The sequence below is a fragment of the Botryllus schlosseri genome, chromosome 15, assembly GCF_051294905.1.
Source record: "Botryllus schlosseri isolate E-star chromosome 15, Bs_hap1, whole genome shotgun sequence".
Classification (NCBI taxonomy): Eukaryota; Metazoa; Chordata; class Ascidiacea; order Stolidobranchia; family Styelidae; genus Botryllus; species Botryllus schlosseri.
The window spans coordinates 6,065,777-6,087,301 of record NC_137250.1 but is presented as its reverse complement, the minus strand read 5'-3'; the positions used below and the strand labels follow the sequence as shown (position 1 = coordinate 6,087,301).

The 21,525-nt window shown below is 39.8% G+C and overlaps 1 protein-coding gene and 1 long non-coding RNA gene across 5 annotated transcripts; one reads left to right on the top strand and one right to left on the bottom strand.

Annotated features, from left to right (window-relative positions):
• Nucleotides 1–325: 325 nt before the first annotated feature.
• On the bottom strand, nt 326–21,202 carry LOC145457037 (receptor-interacting serine/threonine-protein kinase 1-like). 3 transcript variants are annotated; one of them, XM_080335193.1, is made up of 15 exons: nt 20,892–21,190; nt 20,190–20,418; nt 17,545–17,670; nt 17,193–17,268; nt 17,043–17,127; nt 16,924–16,973; nt 12,231–12,389; nt 12,073–12,167; nt 10,775–10,798; nt 7,684–7,786; nt 3,819–3,953; nt 3,580–3,759; nt 3,384–3,490; nt 858–1,019; nt 326–789 (listed from the first exon to the last, which is right to left on the bottom strand). In XM_080335193.1, the coding sequence occupies exons 1-15, from the start codon at nt 21,083–21,085 to the stop codon at nt 556–558; spliced, it is 1,959 nt and encodes a 652-aa protein (XP_080191319.1). In that variant the 5' UTR covers nt 21,086–21,190; the 3' UTR covers nt 326–555. The 3 variants fall into 3 exon arrangements, with proteins under 3 accessions (XP_080191319.1, XP_080191320.1, XP_080191321.1); XM_080335194.1 differs by lacking the exon at nt 10,775–10,798; XM_080335195.1 differs by lacking the exon at nt 326–789 and having other exon boundaries at nt 911–1,048; nt 20,892–21,202.
• Nucleotides 4,365–6,418, top strand: LOC145457038 (uncharacterized). Of its 2 annotated transcripts, none has more exons than XR_013920768.1 (3): nt 4,365–5,297; nt 5,788–5,953; nt 6,028–6,418. It is a non-coding gene; the product is annotated as an uncharacterized LOC145457038 (long non-coding RNA). The 2 variants fall into 2 exon arrangements; XR_013920769.1 differs by having other exon boundaries at nt 4,367–5,297; nt 5,843–5,953.
• Nucleotides 21,203–21,525: the final 323 nt, after the last annotated feature.

Sequence of the window (21,525 nt, the reverse complement as noted above, 5' to 3'; positions counted from 1 at the left end):
GACTATCCACTGCACTGTTTCTTGAACTTTTTCAGTTTTAACTCGAGTCAAGTCGAGTCATTTTCCAGTCAACACCCAACCAAGTCAGCTATAGTAGAGGGTCAAAGTCATGATATTCACTGTTCAGTGTTCACGGAGTTATACACAATGACTGGAGTCAAGTCAAAGAAAAATCCATCGTTATTAAGACGTTGATTGCCGTTATTTTTGATTACACGACGATCAATTCAATCACTTAAGTGTGTTCATGGCTTGGCAAGGCTGAGATCTAGTTTCAAACACCGCCAATAAAGTATAGGCACACTGAGACATGCAAAACGAAAGCTTTACCGAAGGAAATTCTATTGTATTTATTCGCCATCATACACATTTTCGTTTGTTCTTGCCTGATTTCTGGTGGCACATATGTACAGTGGCATGAGAAAATTGATAAAATCATAATATATATGCATTCCACATATATTTTGAACAGAATCACATAATTTGACGTTATCCTCTTTCCATTTAGTAACGGAGAGTTCAGAAGCATTGATGCCACCGCCTATGTTTCGAGTCTTAGCAATTCGTGGGCATCAATTCTGCGTCACAGGGTCGAGGATATACGCCCTTTTTCGATAGTTCCCGGATCAGCTGAGATGCCGCTGCTTCGGCTGAAGCTGGAGGGGAAGTGTGACCTTCGGAGCAGGTCTTGGTCACCGAATTATCACTGTCCACGCATATTCCTTTCCAGTCGAATGCCAGGGAGTGCAAGTTTATTGTGCATACGATGGTATTGCCGCCGTAGTCCACCTGTGATTCAATACCTGGGTCATGTACTTGATAAAAATGATCCACTACCCTATCGAAATAGGACTTACGGACGCTGTAGAATAAGGCTGCATTATATTGAGATGAGCCGATACGCTTTTCCAACTGGTAGAATGTTCGCAATCAGCACCGACGCGACATTCAGCGCATGTACAAGATAAATCAGGGGTTGACCACGTTGCATTCTTCATGCATTGCGTAAGGTGAGTTTCCTGGATAGGTGTTAATTGTCGAAGTTGAGCTGGAGAACATATCGAATTCATTTTCCTATTTCCAAATCAAACTACAGAACTCGATAGACCACACAATTATACCTGCTATGTAGCTCACACTTGCGTCAGTAAACGTACCTTGTAAACGTATATGGTCATCGGGGACGACAAAGGGCTATTTCAACTATTTCAGGGTAGAAATTTACACCTACAGCATTTCAATTCTCATTAAATTGGACGCTCGAGTTGATCCTTATTAAGCAGATTATAAATTTCACTTTGAGAAGTGTTGTAAGGTACTAATTTTAGTTCTGTTTCATGAATGTATATCGCTTTATCAACTCATATAATTTGACCTGCAACCAATGTTCCCTCTAAGCTGCGCACGTGCGCAATTGCGCAATGCTGACACGGTCTCTGCGCACAGAAAAACTAAGTTGCGCACAAAAAATCCGAAGTGATGACCTCTTTTTAGTCATTACGCACTGTTGTCCAAGGGTTTGCGCAGTAAGTTGGCGAGTGTGCGCAGACTCGTCAAAAATTAGAGGGAACAATGCCTGCAACATATTTACAGCAACCGCGATATAAATTTCCGAGTTTGGACGATTCGTAGCAGGAGCAACGAGGGAGAGGGGGTTATTCATCTCAGTCTTGAGAGCGGCCATTGCAGATTTATTAGGCATTCAAAAAAGATCAAACACTACGCTGTGTCAGCATGGTATCGTTGCTTGTTTTACTGTGCGAAGTATCGCCGCCGATGGTTTCGCCTTCCGGAGCATCATCGATTTGTAAGATTTTTTCACCGACCGTTGTAAATGTATTCGTTAAATTTGCCTTGGGAGGGGGTAGTTGAACTTGTGAAACTCAAGGTTATTTGTGTGTATATCATATATTCTGTATAGGCCTACTTAGCATATTTATTCAGGAGATCAGTTTGTTTTGTTTATTTAAATACCCTTCGCATGACCAACGTTAGTCCTAAGAGCACCTTATGATGAAATACATTAGCGTTGTGTACAAAACGAACATTCCGCGTACCACTGGCGCGTTAAGCACCAAAACGTATCCATAATTTGACTCGAGTGACTCATTCTGCCGTTTTTCAGGGTGACACGAGCTATATTACCATAACAAAGTCCGACTCCTGTGTAATTCCAAATGATTTTGCAGCGATTCTTCAAATTCTGTCTGCTTTATTGCAATCTTGGCTAGTTTGAATATAGCTCTGTCTACACCAGTGGTTCCCAGCGTGGGCGATATCGCCCCCCAGGGGGCGATTTGGCGGTCTAGGGGGCGGAAACAACGAAGAGGGCGATAGGGGGGCAATGGCGCGTTAAAACGGCTAGATTGGAGTCGGGGCCGTAACTACCGCACCCAAAACCCCTCAATTGGGGGTGGAGGGCCCAAAATCGAAGGAAGCCCAAAATTATTTTGTGAATTAACATGAATGATAGAGTAATTTTTAAGATTTTCATGCAACGTTTTCAAAAATTTTTCGCGCTGGCCGCGATTTAATATTTTCATGTATCTTGATGTTGGGGTCTCCGTCACCCAACAAAAATACCCATGATTTGTGGAAATGGGAGACTTCGGCGTCGGCCATTAACGCGCCACGACGCACCAATAAGACATATGAAATTAGCAATTCCGCGAAGTGTGCCAGAATGATCAGCAGCGAGAAGACCTTATGCTGAACGAAAACTTCGATAAATATACACATATGTTTAATTGTCCATAGGCGCCTCAATGGCTGGCGTCGAATGTTCCTGTCCTGGTGACCTTAACCCCACAGGACAAATGCCATCCCGTAACGAAAAATTTATTTGCCAGTAAAGAAATACCAATATGAAATCATGTGCGTCTTTTAGTTTGGTACGTTTTGACGATTTCCATATCTTCTGACATCGCAGATTTAGGAGGTCACGAAATAGCATCAGGTAAAGAAGTCAATATAACAACGATTCCACCCGAAGATGTTTCATTATGATATGGGGGTCCTACCGTTTCCAACATACCACATCGACCATATTGACCGATTCAAACATGACTCATATAAATTTGTTGCGCTTCGCGCGTTTAGGTGGAATACGGTGACTCACCAAACAGTACATGAAATAGGGTATAGCTAATATGTAGCGACAAAAAGCCCGCTGGCTGCGGGCGTCTGGGGTTTGGTTTATCACCCTATGGGGCCAAAGACCAACGTTGGTTTCGGGGGGGGGGCTGACTAAGTGCTGTTTTCGGTTCCCAATATTTGGAGGGCGATGATCGGTGTGGAGCTTCAAAAGGGGGCGATGAGTCGAAAAAGGTTGGGAACCACTGGTCTACACAAATATGGAGAATACTTTACAATTAAATGTATACCTGTACAAAATCGCGCCCATCACAAGATAAAGAACAAATCGAATCCACAAATGTTCTATTACTGCACGTTAAAACTCCATTTCCGGTCTGCGGGTGATTTTTACAAGCTGAAAGAAGAAGTTCAAGTGAGATCACGATACACTTAGGCACATGGCACCAGCGGTGTGGAACTGTTCAGCCACAGACAATAGCATGCCTCTTTCGCAAGCCGGGGTCGGGCTTGTCCACTTTCCGCCGACACACGCAGTCGTTTCGATTCCAACCAGATTATATCCTTGATTGCACTGATAGCGACACTGGGTGATAGAATTGGTACCGGCCTTGGTGCATAAAACGTCTCCATGAGCTGGTTGATCAATCGCCGGGCATGATTGGTCTGTTATATTGTATTGGTTTCCTTGAAAGCTTCAAAAATACGTTGCTTAGTTTCGTTACCTGTTTGAGTTTTTCTGTTTTCTGGTTTTTGATTCTTTTGAGCGATAACTATTATAGTAATGAAACCGGCGATTAAAATAAGGCTGAATGCGCCAATCCCCAGAACTCTCGTCAACGAACAAAATTTCCTCAGCTCTAAACAAAGAAATTATTTTTCTAATGTCAGTCATAATCACATATTTCATTATATGCCAGTGAAAAGGGAAGCCGCATCCTGTGGTTTGAAGCCAGGTTCTCTCAACTTGTAGGTGGTAACCTCCAGGGCTCGTTTGCTATTTTGCTGACCATCGCGGAAACGACAATTGAATACCAATGACCATTACGAGAATGTCATTTAACCAGATGCTATTGGCGGTGTATTTGTGAACAAAATTAGTTCATTTTCTAAAATCGCAATAAAGGGATGCGCTCCCGGCAATGAATAAGGTGTCAGTAAAGGCTAATTCACACATGCACGGTTCCCGGCCACGATTTTTGCCGTACGGTTTTCCATCGTACGGTCGTACGGCCGACTTGCCGTGGAATAGTTCACACATGCACGATTCGTTCACGGCGGCTGTCGCCACGGCTATCGCACGGTTGATTTCTTCGCTTTTTTGCTTCCGTACGGAAAGTTGGATCAAACGAACTTTCCGTGGCTATCGTTGCTGCCGTGAGCTCAGTCGAAAGTGTGGTCCTATGGATTTAGCAGCTTGTTGAGATGAATGTATTGAATAATTATCGAAGGAGAGTGCTTCTATGTTGTGTTCAGGGTGTATATTGGTTGTACGAACAAAATGTGATATGAGAAGGTGAGTTTACCGGTATGATGTGTAGATACGTACCAGACGGCATGCCGGTATGATGGTGCTGCCATGCAGTAATCTGCACTCTGCAGTAGTAATCAGTCGTTTTGTTATGTATGCTCACCAGTTGTGGTTATTCTATATTACTATGCAAATGATTGTTTTGCGTCTGGCAACGATATTGCGAATTGCGATCAGGCTGACTCAGTTGCACGTGTTTCTACAGCAGTCTGTTTTCTGCATACCTGATAAATCACTGATTGTGATCACAGGGCTGCCTGCTATTCACTTATTCTGGTTCAATGTGTGCGTCTGAGTGGATGACTGCTACAAGTCATTTCATAACCTTGTTATCCTTGTATATACGAAGTTGATGTTAATTATTTGCATTTGACATTTTAACCTAGAATTCCATGTCCTGTGTTGTGATTATCATGTAGCAAATGAGTACCTATAGTTAGTTGATGGAAGCTGGTAATTCATTCCTGCAACACTATTTGATTTTATCAACTAAATGAGTTCAGATTCATATTATATTTATGCATGCATTTTTACTACATAATGGTGTCTTTTCAATGTTACTACATCTGTTTACAGAAATTGTACTCTATAATCCTTTCCACTAGTAAAAAATCAGGCAGTTGTTGATGACAGCCTCCATCAACATCAATTGCTGATGTACTGCAAACATCTGGTATGTCCATTTCCATTCATTTCTAATATTCATTTTAGTATTGCTGCTGTAATTTTATTTATTGGGGCAAGTGAAAACTCCATGGTCGACTTCGAGGAGCAATTTTTGGGAAAGGGGGAAACATATTCATTTACTCCTCGTTCAAATGCTGCATTTGCACAAGATAGGACGTCATACTAGCAGAAAATGTTTCTCGCATCCAATGCAGAGAATAGGTCGTGATAAAGTATAAATTTTTAGCTTCTTTGTTGACCATACTTATCTGTGTATCACTGTTGCCAACCTGCTAGATATTGAAAAAGTTCACTACTCTGATAGTTTGATTACTGCAGCAGAATAAGTTGAAGCAATGATTGGTTAAAGTGACAACATCAGATATTGTGAATTGTGGTGAATCTTTGCATGAAGTAAAATTCCTTATGGCATATTAAATTTCAAAGGCATTGTTGCTGTAAAATAAGCTTTCAAATGTTTTAATATTGGGATCTAGAAACCACTGCCAGAGATAAATCATGTGAAACCAGCTGATGTGTAAACTACCACAGCTACGTCATCTCTTGCATCCACCAACAACGCGTCATTGAACTCTACAATTGGCAGACAATTAGGATATCAGGGAAGAGTGAAGATACTATGATGACAGACATTTGATGCAGGTAGGTGAAGCTGTGATGTATGACTTGTCACGCTATGCATGTAACATATAAAATATTAATTATATCTTATTCAGGGTGAGATGATGAAGTTTCTACAGAAGAGCACTGACCAGTTTCCTGCACCCTGGACTAATATGATCAATGATCATTTTGCGAACTTTATGGCGGCACAGTTGTGAGTCAACGGAGGCTGTGTGTGCCGCTGCAATAAGGAAGGACATTATGCAAGCTTTCCCAAGTTTATGATCACAAGAACCAGTTGAAAACTAGCACTGTTATTTCATGCATACTGTTTTGTCTATTATGATTATTACTGCATTGATTTAATTGGTACCATTGTATTGCATATTATTCTTGTTTCTTTCTTCAAATGTATGCATTCTCTATTTGCAAATGTTGCTTTCAAGTGTAATCATTTCATTTTATTGTTCATGATTTCTTTGCATAACATGATTGAAAATTCAATTCTGTATTGTAAGGCACACTTGATTTCTTGGAATGATCAGGAATATGTGACTATTTATCCAAGGTGGTCAGAATATTCAGCGTTGCTACTCATACAATAGTATTGCTGTAAAGTTTTACTCGCCTTCAAGTAGAATTAGCAATTTCAGAGACATGTGGAAACTACTTCCAAGTGTAGGAAATGAAGAAATGAAAGGTGATCAAGTAGTTTTAAATAGTAGATTTGGTTGATGGCTCGAATAGTTTCAGCAGTGGTGGTCACTTCTAAATTGCAGGGTGCATCTTTGGGACTATCGCAAACTCACCTGTGACACTACAAATAGGTGCAAATATTCCAAAGTGCAAAAGGTAGATTAGTTATGTTGTTGCGTGGAAGTGATATAAAACACAACCTATTGAAAAAGTAGACAAAACTTATTAGTACTCCTTACTAACCACCTGGGCTTTATACAAGCCTGTCATATTTCAATATGTTGAAAAGAGGCATAGCAAACTGGAATGGAATCAGGGTGTACCGCTTGCAACCGTGGTTGATCGACCGCGTCAGTGTGAATATACGTCCGGTTGGTCGTCGCACGGCTACCGTACAGTGATCGCGAATCGTGAATGTGTGAATTGAGTCTTGCGATACGTGCGTTACGCGCGAATTTACCGTGCGAACCGGGTATGTGTGAATTCGCCTTTAAAGTGTGATTTCTAAGCGTAAGAATGGTGTCTAGCTTTGCACTCCATAAGCCCGAAAAGCAATATTGATTAACAATTACGTCACAGGAAATAATAGGAAGGGTAAAACTACGTGAGCTCAGTAAGTCAGTCTCCTCGTGTAGCTCATACGCTGTAGTGCTTTGTGGCAAGCTTGTCGCCAACATGCAGCATCACTCAAGATGCCACTGAGCCCCTGCTGCTGCCTTAGGAGTTGAAATAAATGACTATTCGTCTTAACAGAGTAGTAATAAAATTTCTTTTACTGCGTTCATGGTCGCCCAACTTTGCATATATACAGTGAGTATGTCTGGGCAAAGATACTGACCGTTTGTTTCGTAATAGGCATTATACAATTGGATAGTATACTCATATTGAAATGAACCAGAATATTTTCGGCTGACACTCGTCAGGAGTAATCGTCAGCAACTAGTAGAGAATTTGAACGAACATTGTATGTCAAAAATCGTATCACAAAATATAGGCAAACAGGCATTAGGCCGCGGAAATGTTCTAATCGGAACACAAAAGTTAGGAACCCCTGATGTAAAACATTGGTTTACCTGACATTAGTCTTTCACATGTATGCCGACAAATGTCCCAACAGCCAAGCGGCGATGGTGTAGGTGTTGGCTGAGGTGATGGAGATGGTGGAGGTTGTGAATCCTGAACACAAAATAGAAAGAGATTTCGATGACAGTGACGTTCATACGCTGATATAGTTTCGGGTAAAACTTAAAGGCTTTACCACTGACCAAATACGACTAGAGCAGTGGTTCTCAACCTTTTTTGACACGCCCCCCCCCTTGGAGATGGTCAAAAAGATCGCGCCACCCTGACCCCCCTTGCATTTATCGTCATGTCAAAAAGAGCACATCATCTAATACAGAGGTGGGCAACGTTTTTGATAATCATGGTCGCATTTCGATTGCTCATGTAGCGTAAGGTCGCATTCCAGGGCATAGCCGCAATGAACGATCTGGACGCAAAATTCCTATGGTAAACTGTCCATATCCATTCCCGGTGAACTGCGGACTATTCTACTTTTCACAATGGCCTATTGAACTCACCGAAATCGCGAGTGGCAATGTTATGAATAGTTGCCGGGAGGTGCATATTGTCGCGCGGAGCGCGAAAATTTTTCAGGGCCGCGAACGAATTGTTATTTCTTGCCAATTTCCATTCCGGCTCAGATTAAGAAGGGCGCTACTGCATTAAAATCGAAAAATGAAGTCTAGTTGAATTGCGCGGAGGGCGAAGAAAATTTCAAGATTAATTAAAATCTCTCGAAAATGCGGGAGTGAATTCGTAATTGCAATTTGCATGTCTACGGCCGCCTACACATACTAGTTGAATTAAGCATCGACGGCCGCTCAAATTCCCTTCTACGGCCGCAGGCTGCCCACCCCTGATCTAATAGTATACATAAGGTATATCTTACGCCAATTTTGAATCTGCATTCCAGTTGTTGAGTCTTTTACATTGCTGACAAATTTCTCCAAACTTGTTTGAAAATAACAAAAAAACATTGAACAAGACATCCAATAATTAATTTAAAGGTAGGTCACCCTGAGACTAATCCTGATGCTGGTAGTTAGTACAGAGAGCAAGGCGTCGTTCTGTCCTGCCGGGCTAAATTTGATCAGTTTTGGAAATTATTTAAATTGTGTTGATTTATAGCCTAATTGAGGGCGAAACCGGGCAACCTATGTTGCATCTAAGTCTGTCTTAGGCAGTGCAGTTCCCAAGCTACTAACAAGAGCTGCGACAAGCTTTTGGCTACTGTCAAAGCTATGAAGCAATGAATGACTTACACGTGGGAATTGCTCTCTATATCTCCAAAGAATTTCAAAACTTTGCTCAAATGAAGTTGAAATCAGACTATACTCCGTTGAGCGCGGTTGCCAGAGTTTGTATTTTGCAAGCTTTCTTGAATATGGAATAAATTTCATCTTCACTAATTGTCTTCTCATAATGGATGTGAAACACATGTTCAGACACGTACAATTTATACTCACTTTGTCAATTTCTCGCCCTCCCCATCCCCCCCCTATACTGACTTCGTCAATTTTTCGCGCCCCCCAGGTTGAGAACCCCTGGACTAGAAGTAGGGTTTTAACTCGAACAGAGCCCGTTTTATTAAATCGCATGTTAATATCAATCGATTACAATTCAAATTATGAATATAATTGCATTTTAATTATCTAGCGATTCCTGGTGTATAATGTGTTATGAAGCGTTGCTTGAAGTTAATAAAGTACGGTTTGGTCAAAATGTTGATATTCGACTTGATGCTATCCGAGGGATCATTACCATCAAATATGTGTGATCCAATGCTGATATGCGGGGACCATCACTGCGCCAATGCAATCTATTACTTATTAATAGGGCAATTTTTGTTGCCGTCTAATCCTCGGAAATTTGCAACTATTCTTAATAAAAGTTGCAGTAAAAAGTTGCAGTTATTTTTCACATAAGTTGCAGTTGCACTTATGGCCAGTTTTTGCAAGTTTGGCAACTTTTTCTTACAGCTTCCCAGAGATTCCTACAAACTCATAATTTTATGTAATAATATAACTTATCCTGTTATGTATATCAATGATTTTAAAAAATGCTATAAAGGTATTTCTGGTATTTTCTGGTTCTCTTCTCTTTGATTTGCGTACCAAAGACCTATGTGATGGCTTTACTGCATGTCAATGTATTCAGCAACGCAATAGGTTGCAAGCTAGAAGTTCAATACTCAACCAACCACGACCATGCACGAACTACTCGAAATAGATACCTTGAATAAATATAATTCTCGGTCGCTTCAATTTGAGGAAATAATTTCAAATTTTACGGACACCCGAGCCATAAATAACATTTTCACCGGGTAAATTTTTTCAGGCTATTAATTTTTCTAAAGTCTAGGTTTTGCTGCAATGTCCTGGGTCAAGTTTGCAGACCAGATATTTGGGTGTGATATTTGACTTGATATGAAGGAGGAAGGGTGTATATAGAATAATATCGCTATACTATCTGGCTTTTGGGGGAAAATTATTTCTGGCACTGGTAATGGCAATAAATGTGATTTTTGGCGGCATGGCCAGACCGTCCGAGAATGTGAAAGTATCAAATTTGGCAGCTCTGCAGGAGGTGAGAACGAAATGCTATAATGTAGATTTCAAACCTATGGATTATAAAAGTGCATGTATGATCATTGAATAGCGAAGAAAGAAACCTAAAAAGCAGATTTCCTACATATATTCAACTGTTAGGTTATACAACGGAACCTTTCGTTAGTCCCTGTGTCTACTAATGTAAAAAAAATATCAATGTAAATGCAACTATTTACTGTAACATTTGTTAAAACTAAGTGCCAGTTTATCGCGATTTTAGTGCAACAAAAATATGCCCTGTTAATTAGGATTAGGCTACTTCAGGATCGCGCGATAGCAGCGACATCACGCAGGTGTTGATCAAGATTATATGAACAGCTATGATGATTATGTTCGATTACATTTCCGATTATATTCATTTTACTTCCTTAAACTTTAGTCTTAAAAATAATGTATTCGAAGACATGTGACGAGAATACATCAGGATTACTCAATTTCGAGCAAACAACTATGGGTCTCGCTCCAAATAGAATTAGTCCAGTGATTCTCTTACCTGAACTTTCAAACTGCGGCATTGCTGATCCATAGGGCGATTTTTTGACATGTCAAAAAAGTCAAAATTTTGTCAAAATTGTAGTGTTAGGTCAAAGTATTGTAAAAAATGTTTGCAAAGTCAAAATGTTTTTGCAACCTGCATTCCGATTGTATCGTAGATGTTTGCACTGTCGTTTTGACAGTTTACATCTTGTAGCCTACTTTATAGGCCTACCGTTGTAGAAGGCCCATTGTCTAATCATTGTGAATCATAAACGGTCAAATGAAACAAATAGGTTGACGTGGTGTCATGCTCAATCTACCGCACGATATTAACTGAAGGAAGACTGCGTGGGGATTGGTTCTTATATCAAGGTGCGCATGATGAAAAATTGTTATATGGACAACATTGTCAGAATGAAGCATCACGGTTTGTCACCAGCAGTGTACGCACAACTTCAGTGTTGCCAGCCAACAACTCCTGCTGTTGAACGTTCTTTCTCCATTCTTAGCAAGCTACCGAGTAAGGACAGACACTTTCTAACCGAGAATGTAGCAGGTATCTTTCGTTGTCCTACAACAAATTTCAATTATTTCTACCATAATGCGTGATGTAATTACTGGAATTCTTCATAGGTCCAAATTTCGTTGAAATAAAGTTTTTTTCATATAAAAATTTTTCAGTTTCCAAGTCAAAAATTAATTTCAGGCCAAATTAGAGACTGAATTACAATTAAGTTGGCTAACAAATTATGATTCATGGTATTCAATCACAATCACAATCACAATTACTTTCGCACATACAAGTAGGGTCTGACACGAAGCAAACATTAGGAACCGCGTTCTTTATGCAGCAAATCATAACATATCCAGATTATTCACACATTGATGATATGCATCATAAGCATGATACGCATAACCAAACGAAACTACAATACTTGAAGGCATTCAAAAATTTGACATATACAGGAAATACGACCAGACAACACTTCAAACTGGATTTTCGACTCCGACAGAGAAAATTTGACCACATTTCAACTTGTTCATCACGAAGCACTGTTCACGTTGCTTTCATTTATACCTTTTACCATGTTGGGATTAGGGATGATGCCCCTCAACAATATCACCATCGACTTGGATTCTGCCTCACGATATAGCCTACTCATGTTCGATTAATTATTATGAAACCATCAATGCTGCCTGAAACCGGCCAATCGAAATACGCGAGTTGTCTACTTCTACAATAACCTCAGTTGGGAGAGACGAATTTATACCAAACGTGCAATTCCGCCGATGCGTCTAAAAGAATGTACTCACCTGATACATATCTTTTGCAAATTTCATTGAATCTTCAGCTTTACCATCAAAGTCATGAATATTTCTTCGGATCGTTACCATTTCCTTATCAAGAACTATTTTTTTTCATGGCGCGTGCTGAAATTTTTTATTATTCACGTGTCAATACAGCATCTTACCTCTGAAGCAAGGCCGACGTTCCGGCATAGGACTCCAACACTTCTTCATCAGTACCGTTAAGCGATCTGGATACACCTTTGATACTCTAGAGTCGTCCGGGCGTGAGTCATTGTTGATAACGTGATGCACGAGCAATGTTTTGCCTCCCAATAAACGATCTTGACAGCAATCATGCTCAGTATCATAATATTATTATAATAATAAAACTAAATCAAGACTAGAGCAGCCAATGTCTGCCACTAGGAAAATTGAGGTATGGAAATCCTCGCGCATGTTCTACGAATTCCGAGGAAAGTCACGCATAGTTTGTTGGCAGAGAAGATTACGACTCTTGAGAGACTTGTCGAATATGAAATTTGGACAATGGCCAGTGAAATAATTATAAGCTGGCCGTAGTGCGCACGGAGCATGAAAAATACATTTCAGTTGAATTTTGTCAAAAATGGCATGTGTAGTGGTAGCACGAAGTACAGATACATTTTGTTGACCCTTGTGTCTAATCCCTTCTATTGTACTCCACTTGAGCTTAGCTAAAGCGTAACCGACCATAAGTTAAATAAAAAACAATGGCGCTGGCCTCACGCCATTCAAACTTGGTAATTCATCACGCGGCAAACAAATTTTCTCAACGGGTCATAGGTGTTCGGCAAGAGAATAAATCAATTTAGTACTTTTGGGCATCCATAAAATCCGCTTCGTTAGAGTGGCATTCTAAAAAATGATTCCTTATTGGGTATACGCGGAGAGGACTTCGACTTTGTAAGCCACTTCGATTGAAATTCTTGTTTCCTATATTTGAAAGGCATATTGTATATTCACCTAAGACGTGAATCGATTTTCGAAGGTGACTCGAGTCATGTCAAGTCACTTGATTTTTGGAGGTGACTCGAGTCAAGTCAAGCCGAGTCACGAGTCAAGTCACAATTCATGTCAAATTGAATTTTCGAAGTACGAGTGATGATTCAGAGTCATAATATTTTGTAAGTTGTATGAAAAACAGAATAATTAGCCATTTATCTTCAATCAAATAACGAATATAACGTTAAATATAGGCGATGTTAGCACTGAGCCGTCTACGAAACAGAGATATACCTTGCTCTCAATCAACCACTACTACGACAGCGTAAGCTTTGATTATTTCGCTTGCGGCCAATTTATTTGTCATTTAACAATAGAGGACCAGCGAAACGTACAATCAGTGAATGTGGTTGCTCTCACAAGTGTCACCGGCGTATCGCGAATAATACGAACATATGTTTTTGTACAGTGATTTAATCGACCCCATTACTTATTGATGACTTGAAATTGACTCGTAGATTTTGCTCCGAGTCACGAGTCAATCCACATTTCTGACGAGTCGAGTCAAGTAAAGTCAAGTCATTTCTGCAAAGTGACTCGAGTACGAGTACGTACATTTCAAAGATTGTTTGAGCGTATTAAGCAGCACATTCCAAAATTGATTCGGTCAAAAACATGCGCGCATGATCGCACGGAGCTTACACGTCAGTGCAAATTGGCTGCCAAAACAGACTGCTATGACGATTATCAAGCATATGCTTCGTCAGCATTTGAGTGAAAACCTTGCCTGTGCACAGCACTATGATGACAATATGTACACTGTCATTGCGCGTGGTAGGTCTTTGTTTCATCTAAAAGTGCTGGAGTCTACTATTATTCTGTTGAACAAACCTATTTTATGTAGGGGAGATGTGGTACCGATGGATCAAAAATTGGAAAATGATCGCTGGCCCCAAACTGTTCAGCCGAAAACAGCAGATCTTTTGCTGGCTCAGCACTTTGATACAAGCTCTACCTATCGCGCACATATACATGAATATCCGTCTTTTCAAAAAATATTTATGGACGTTTAAAATTTGTTGCTCGAACGTGTCATCGGTCCCCACCCGGTGGGTCCAATGGCACACGACCCAGGGACCTATGACACATATACCCTAAAAAACTCAGATGTGACAACTTTTCCTGCTCAGTATTATAATCCAAGCTACAGCAAGCCAAAGAAGAATTTTCGGTCGCAACCGTCAAAAAATAGATTAAATATTGACTCAAATGTTGTCATAAAATCACGTTTCGATTTAGGCTCGGACTTATAAATTTGGGGCTACATACATATTGCCCGCAAATCGACAGTGTGACTTCCAAAGATCTCGTTATAGCGATAAAACATCATATGCAATTATTACATAAAGATTTTCTGTACGTAGTCATGTTTCATTTGTTTCATGATTAGTATGCTTGATTATTTTGCTTGATTTGGCTATTGTATCATCGGTCCCCACCCTACTAATTTTGTACATGAATCGAAAAAAATTCCACTCAAGGAAAGTACTGAAAAAAATAATAGGTTCCATTATATAGCCTGATACAAGCCCTAGACTTCACAATAAAAATGATTGCTGGTTTGTTCGTGTTGAAGGTTACAAAGAAAAATGTATATGTCGATCTAAATTTAGTTTACACCCCCCAAAACAAAAAACATCTGTGAGAGACCCCATAGTTCCCGCACGTCGAATTTTTTTGTATGTGAGGAAAGATGTTGCCAGCATGCAATTGTAGACAAGTTCACGGAGTGTAATCATGGAATTACCATAGAGAATTTTCAAAGTATTTTCGGTCCCAGTGATCCATCGGTACCACATCTCCCCTACACAAAAAGATTTCCTCAATAACCTACAAATTTCTCATTAGTGCGTGTTGTCTCGTGCGTGTAACTGTTTATTTATGAATTGCGTTGCTACTATAGTATCGTATGTCCGTATACTTCAGGGGTTCTCAACTTCTCTTGTATAACGGGCCGCATTTTACCAGCAGAAGACGCTGCGGGCCGCAGAAGAATATTTACATGTATTTGTGGGCTACTGTTAAACTTAGGCTAATGTAGCCTATCTACTAGTCGTATACGGCCATGTAGTACGTTTTTATGCATTATAAAGCATTCATGGACAGCGTTCGTAAGTTTGCAGCTGCTACTTGTCGTGAGACTATGTATCTTCTTGCGGCGCAAGTAAATCCCTTCATTGTATTCGATACCAAGTCGGTATATTCAACTTCAAACCCTTCCACCAGAGAACCGAACTCTCTGTTTGAATGCGTGAGAGAGCATGTGTAAAATTACTGTAACTTTTGCGTTACGGAGGCTATTATCACATTGAGCTCTGAGCGATATGAGAAGACGTCTGGTGATCGGGGCCGTTTCCGAGGAAACCATCAATCAACTCTTTTTCTTTCCTTCCAAGCCTGGGGCACTGCAGCAATAATTACAGTGGTCAGCTTTATCAAGTTGATATTTTGCTGGTCCCCTCCCCACGTTTGCCCAGCCCGCATTTCCTCTGCATATACGTCCACTCTGATAAGATTCAACCGGATGATTAGTTATGCAATATCGGTGGATTCGTCTGAGGCTGGGTTAAAGTAGTCTACGCGGCAACTTGTTTCAGAACATACGATAAAATATCAATTGACATTGATGTTTTTCGTCTGGTCCCGATTGAATCAGACGACTGTATCTTTGCAATTCGTCGGGTGATGTTTTCCTTGCTACTAAGTTCCGGAAACAGCAAATATTCGCACAGAATGTTGAGGTTTTATTGAAATAACACCTTCTCTAGCAGATTTCTTGGGTTTAGCGATATTTCAATCAATTTTGAACGATGCGTCTGTAACGTCGTCGGCAATCTCAACAACTGTTCGCAGTGAGTCTATCACTCTTTGAAAGTGTAGGCCTACTACGTAGCGGAATTCTCTTGAACTAGAGTCCAGTCGAATACCGATTCAAAACAATAACAATCTGAAGTCAAGCATATATCAAGAAACGAGAACACATTAAAGCAGTGGTTCTCAAACTATTTTGGGCAGGCCCCCGTTTTTGATAGGGAAAATTTATTGCCCCCTTATCGTCATATAACAAAATGCAACCAGACTGCTAGCAACACAAACGGCTAGTTCGATGGCATGGAAGGTTAAGGCTGTTGATGAGAGAATTCTCAAATATGAAATTCTGACTATACACCGAGAAATAACTAGGAATCGGAGATAAATTGCGCCCAGCGCAAATTTTTCTTAAGTTGACCCCAGCTTCGCGCCCCCGACGCCTCCCTTCAGATGCTTTCAGGCCCCTAAGGGGATCGTCCTCCCGTTTGAGAACCACTGCTTTCAAGAATGAGTAATCTAACGAAAGAGAGACGGTGCGACAAAAGAGCTAAGTATCTAAGTTAATTTGTAAAATTACTGTGTCATTAGTAATTGCGTTTATAATGAAAGATGTCGCGGGCCGCAAAATAAACGTCTGCGGGCCGTGGGTTGAGAACCCCTGGTATACTTCATAGTTTGTTATTGTTGCCATTGCCATTGGTACAATGCGAATTTCATGGTCTGTGATTTTGATTGTTACGTCATACTTTGCCTTTTTAGTTTTGCTTATAAATCTGTTTAAATCCCTTTAGTGTGCCGTTAACTCTTGAAAAGAGGCACCCGAAAAGTCTTCGAGTTCAATAAATATTATATTACAATGGATATTGTATTGAAAGCTATATACAAGTTCTGTACCACGAACCAGCTATTTGGATTAGAAAGTGTGGTTTTCAATCAGCCGATCGGTTTCCCGAGCAGTCGCAGTCATGGGGCCTTACCGATTCGATATGATGTTCAGCACATTCCAGAAATATACACACGTACCTTCATAAGGTGGTAAATCAGTAAGTATTGTGTATTGAAGTATTCCGAAACTGTAAAATATTTTGAAATGTATACGTAAAATTCTGATAGGAAATTTTAGAACGAAATTCTATACTTACGAGTAGACATCACACTTTGTAGTCGGTATATAGTGAGAAGATTTAAGTCTTTCAGGTGAAATGAAACCCAGAGTCCCGCCGACACCTGATACAAATAGTTGTTAATCCATGGGGGATTGCAATTGGCGGAATTAGTAATACCTAACTCACCTTCATTCGAATGTGCATGCATACTTGTGCGATTGTCTGTTAGGGTAGATATCCTACTCAATCCAAAGTCGCATATCTGATTGGTGTAAAAGATTTTATGCCTAACTATTCTGGTACTCTTCGTTTTAACAAAGGTTACTCATGAATCGCAAATCGTTTAGGCTAATTATACCGTCATTTTTACTGACAGCTCGTGGAAATTGGCGATACACTGAAGAAAATAAAAGATCGGTCTGCTATATTGTTGGTAATGGAACGTAATTGACTAATCCAAATAGCAAAATATAATCATGGTAATAAGATTCTTTGCCATACATACTTTACATACACCTTTACATACATACTACCACACCTTTGCGTGAAGATCTTGATCAAGAAGAACATTTTCCGGCTTTAGGTCGAGGTGAAGAGTGTTTTTCCACTCGGTACAGCCAAAGAACTGCTTGGGTATATGTAAATACTTCATTGCACAAACGATCTGAAAAACAAGCTCATTGAATCAAGTAGAAATGGTGAAGCGCATAAATGATGTTGACACTTTATGATAAAGATGGGCCGCATGCCCCCAGTGACCACTTTTCATGCCGCCGCAAAAGCAGGAAGACAAAATGTTGATAGGAATGCATCAAAAATCTAATTGATAGCACTATAGGGTTGCTTACAAAACAAATGGTGTTTTAAAACAACTTTTTTATTCAGACATGTTTTAAATAGTGTTTTACAAAATGTTTTAAAAAATGAGGCAGTCCCGGTTAAGGATGATTTTGGTCTGTTTATGAAAATGGTGGGAAGACCCTTTTGTCGAAGCAGCAATATTTACTAGGGATTGTGTGAATGCGAGATTCACGTTCGCTTTAGGTGTGTGAACCTCAGAAAATTATAGAGGCTTGGGTTCACAAAAGAGCCGTGGTATAGGTTTTGCTATGTAAACTTCGTCAAGTCTTCATGTAATATAATTTTTCATGTCATTATAACATAGTTTGTTGAATTTATTTCCGTTTAAACTTCGACTCACACTCTGTATGGTGCTGGAATCGTGAAAGGAAATTTAGCACTAAACAACAATTCACATCACTCTTTTCAAAAATTTGATGAGGTCTGCTTTGCTCTGTCAGCTTCACGTTGGTAAATACTTAGTAACTTTTTGCGGTGAGCTTGGCTCGCAATGCCAAATATTATCAATTATTGACATCAACGGAATTAATATAAAGAATACATCGTTCTCTATTGTTAAAAGTGTAGCGGGCGTTTGATAGGGTTACCATATTTTGGAATCGGGAAAGGAGGACACTTTTTCAAACACAGAATACCGGTGGAAAATCTTAAGAAAGTGGTAAATTTCTACCACTTAGTAGTCGGTTGACTAAAAAAATCAACTTTCGGTCAGCTCCCGAAAGACACGCCGGAGTGTAACTTTAGTGCTGATTTACGGCATCTCAGTTGAGTTTTGCTATAAATTTGACCAAAATTCTTTAAAAAGAGGACAAAATCTCAAAAAGGACGACATTTAGGCGTCCTCTGAGGACATTTTCAAAAACCCCAAAAAATGAGGACGTATGGTAACCCTAGCGTTTGAGGTAGTAATTGTACGAAGTATGGAAACCGGTATTTCTCTCTGGTCACTATCAATGTAGCAATGGTCTGTCGCAATAATAATAGCCTACATTATTGTCCGGTCTAGCCTAGACCGTTAAGGCGTAAGCTAATATTCCCTTACAAGTACTCGTCGAACTTGTTGGCAAAGCGGAAATGAAGATACTGATTTATTGATTTATGGAATTATCGTATCATTTTATTGTTCCCATTGATACATTTGGTGAAGTCACCTTTCCCTCAGCATTCTAGCATACTGTGGTCTGAGTCGTCGCCAGTAATCGTGAACAATAATATATTACTTACGTAAGTGTCGGGTTGGAATTAATAATATGACGCCACGTGGCGTCATAGAATCGTGCTAACGTGTAGGTTCACAACACAGAGAACCTTTCAAAAAGGTTGACGTTCACACGAACCTGAAGTTTTCCGGGGTTTACAGCATCCCTGATATTTACCCTATATATTTTTAATTGTCAATGCCAATCCACTGTGACGTCATATATTAAGGATTCGTGGCGTCGTTGATAAATAAATATTTATTTTAAAAAATAGCCAAATTTAAAACATGTTTTTATATTGATTTTTGTTGTAATTGCAACCCTAATTGCAAGTAGCCTATATATTGTACTAGAATTTTAACTTAGCTTTTGCGTTTATTCGTGTTGGCGACAGCTTATGTATACGCCTACCAAGTGTCCTCTTGAGGTTTTGTCGTCTTTTCTCGGGAATAGTGATTGATCTTCCGAGGATATTCACAATCGCCCTAATTTCATCTTTTCGTGCATTTCCAGCTAGTTGCTTATATATTTAACAAGACGTTTATGCGAGTTTATATGTGTTGAAATAAAGTCTACAGTTCGCCGATCTCATATTCCATTTTCCATTTTCTATTAACGTCAAATTAACCAAATTAGTCATTAACTCTATATTTTTTTTAAGATTGGGTAATTAGAACAATAAAATCTTATTGTGATTACGAATCCGAAGGGTTTTAATCACAGCTGCAACACCAATGGGTTGCGGGTTCGAGTCCGACCGAGGTCGACTCCAGAATTCCTACCTAAGTGTTGGAGGTTTATCTAGGCTCCTCGTCGATTCATCATCCGTGTAAGCGGTGTCTTATGAAAGCCTAAAAGTGGGCCGTGCTACAGGTCGGCAGTTACGGAAAAACAATGAAGAAATTGGTCTGGTATAAATGACTAATGACCATAGTAGTCGAAAAAACGCCACGAGTACCTCAAACAAACAAATCAAATTGACTGAATAGTTTTTACATTTGTATTTCCTAAATATATACCATCTCCATTTCTTCGGTCACAAAAACTTTTGATTCAACCATTTTAGAAGTTGGCATATAATTCCAATTACTATATTGCAGCCTTCCACTTGGTAAAAACTCACCTCTCCCAGTATTCTAATTTTAATTGATGACAAGTTCGCTTCGTCTTCTTCGGTCTTCTCTCTTGTGTACCAAATGGTTCCGAAAAAGTCTATGCAAGAGCCATACGGATGGTAGTCCAAAACCAAACCATACCCTGAGTGGATTTTGACAAGGCCGTGTGTTCGTATGATGTTGGCGTGCTTAAACGATGCCAAAATATCCGCCTCTCTCCTTAGATATTCTCGTTCACTGAAATATGGTTATTTCGCAATTTACGAATTATAAATTTAAATTTCATTCAACATTCGTTATCGGCCAATGAAAATTGGTCATCTGGTAGTAGTTAAAATTAATAGACATTTTTATTCAAAGTCATGAACTGTAGTGGTGATAATTGATGGGTAACACTTGACACAGTCTCAATAGGAACAGGCGGGTGGAAATATAACTAAAACATTGGTCACCAAAATGAAAAGAAGCTTTTGAATGGACGTCTAGGAGTGTTTTTTGGGTTTCTCTGTTGCTGATTTCGAATATGCCATTACTTTTGCCAGATTAGCCCTAGTTTACAATATATGCATTCCATAAACAAGACCAAGTTACTGTACAATGGTACAATGGTAATGTAGTTGCCCGTGATGTATACAACTATACATACATATTCCGTGACGGAACTATCGAAAACTAGTCCGGTTTCGCGAGTTTTACAGTACCAAACTTACTTTTCAGACATGTGTCCCCTTATCAATGTCTTCACTGCTACATCAAATGGGTTATCGCCATTGAGCCAGCGATACAAATCCACATTTGACATCCCTCCACTACCGATGGCCTTGATGTATTCAAAATCATCCGAGTCCGACAAAATTGGCGTAACTGAAGACAGAAGCACGTATCCCCCCTTACTTCCTGACATGATTGCGATTAAATACCAACTAGCGTGATGAAAATAACGAATTACTACTTCGCATAAAGCAGACACAATACGCAGGCAATACAATCTACCTAAAGCTACCAATAGGCCTACAACGGATACGCTCTTCTGGTTCATTACCTCCATTGTTGCACGTGTATATACCATAACACTCATACAATACAATTTTAAACTCAGGGCAAATGTGTCTCATTGTTCCAATCGATGACCTTCGTTGCGAGTGAACGGACTTCTGCCAAACCTGCGGCTTTCCGCGAGTGCCTCGGAAGCGAAGGATATAACTAGCTAGCTAGCGCGCTCATTCCAATACGCAAAGTCAAGGCACGTGGTAGCATATAATGTATCAAAATAAAATCATATGCGCGAATTTCTATTTCAAATTTTGAATGATTCCAATTCATCGTTCTGGTCCAGTGGTTTTT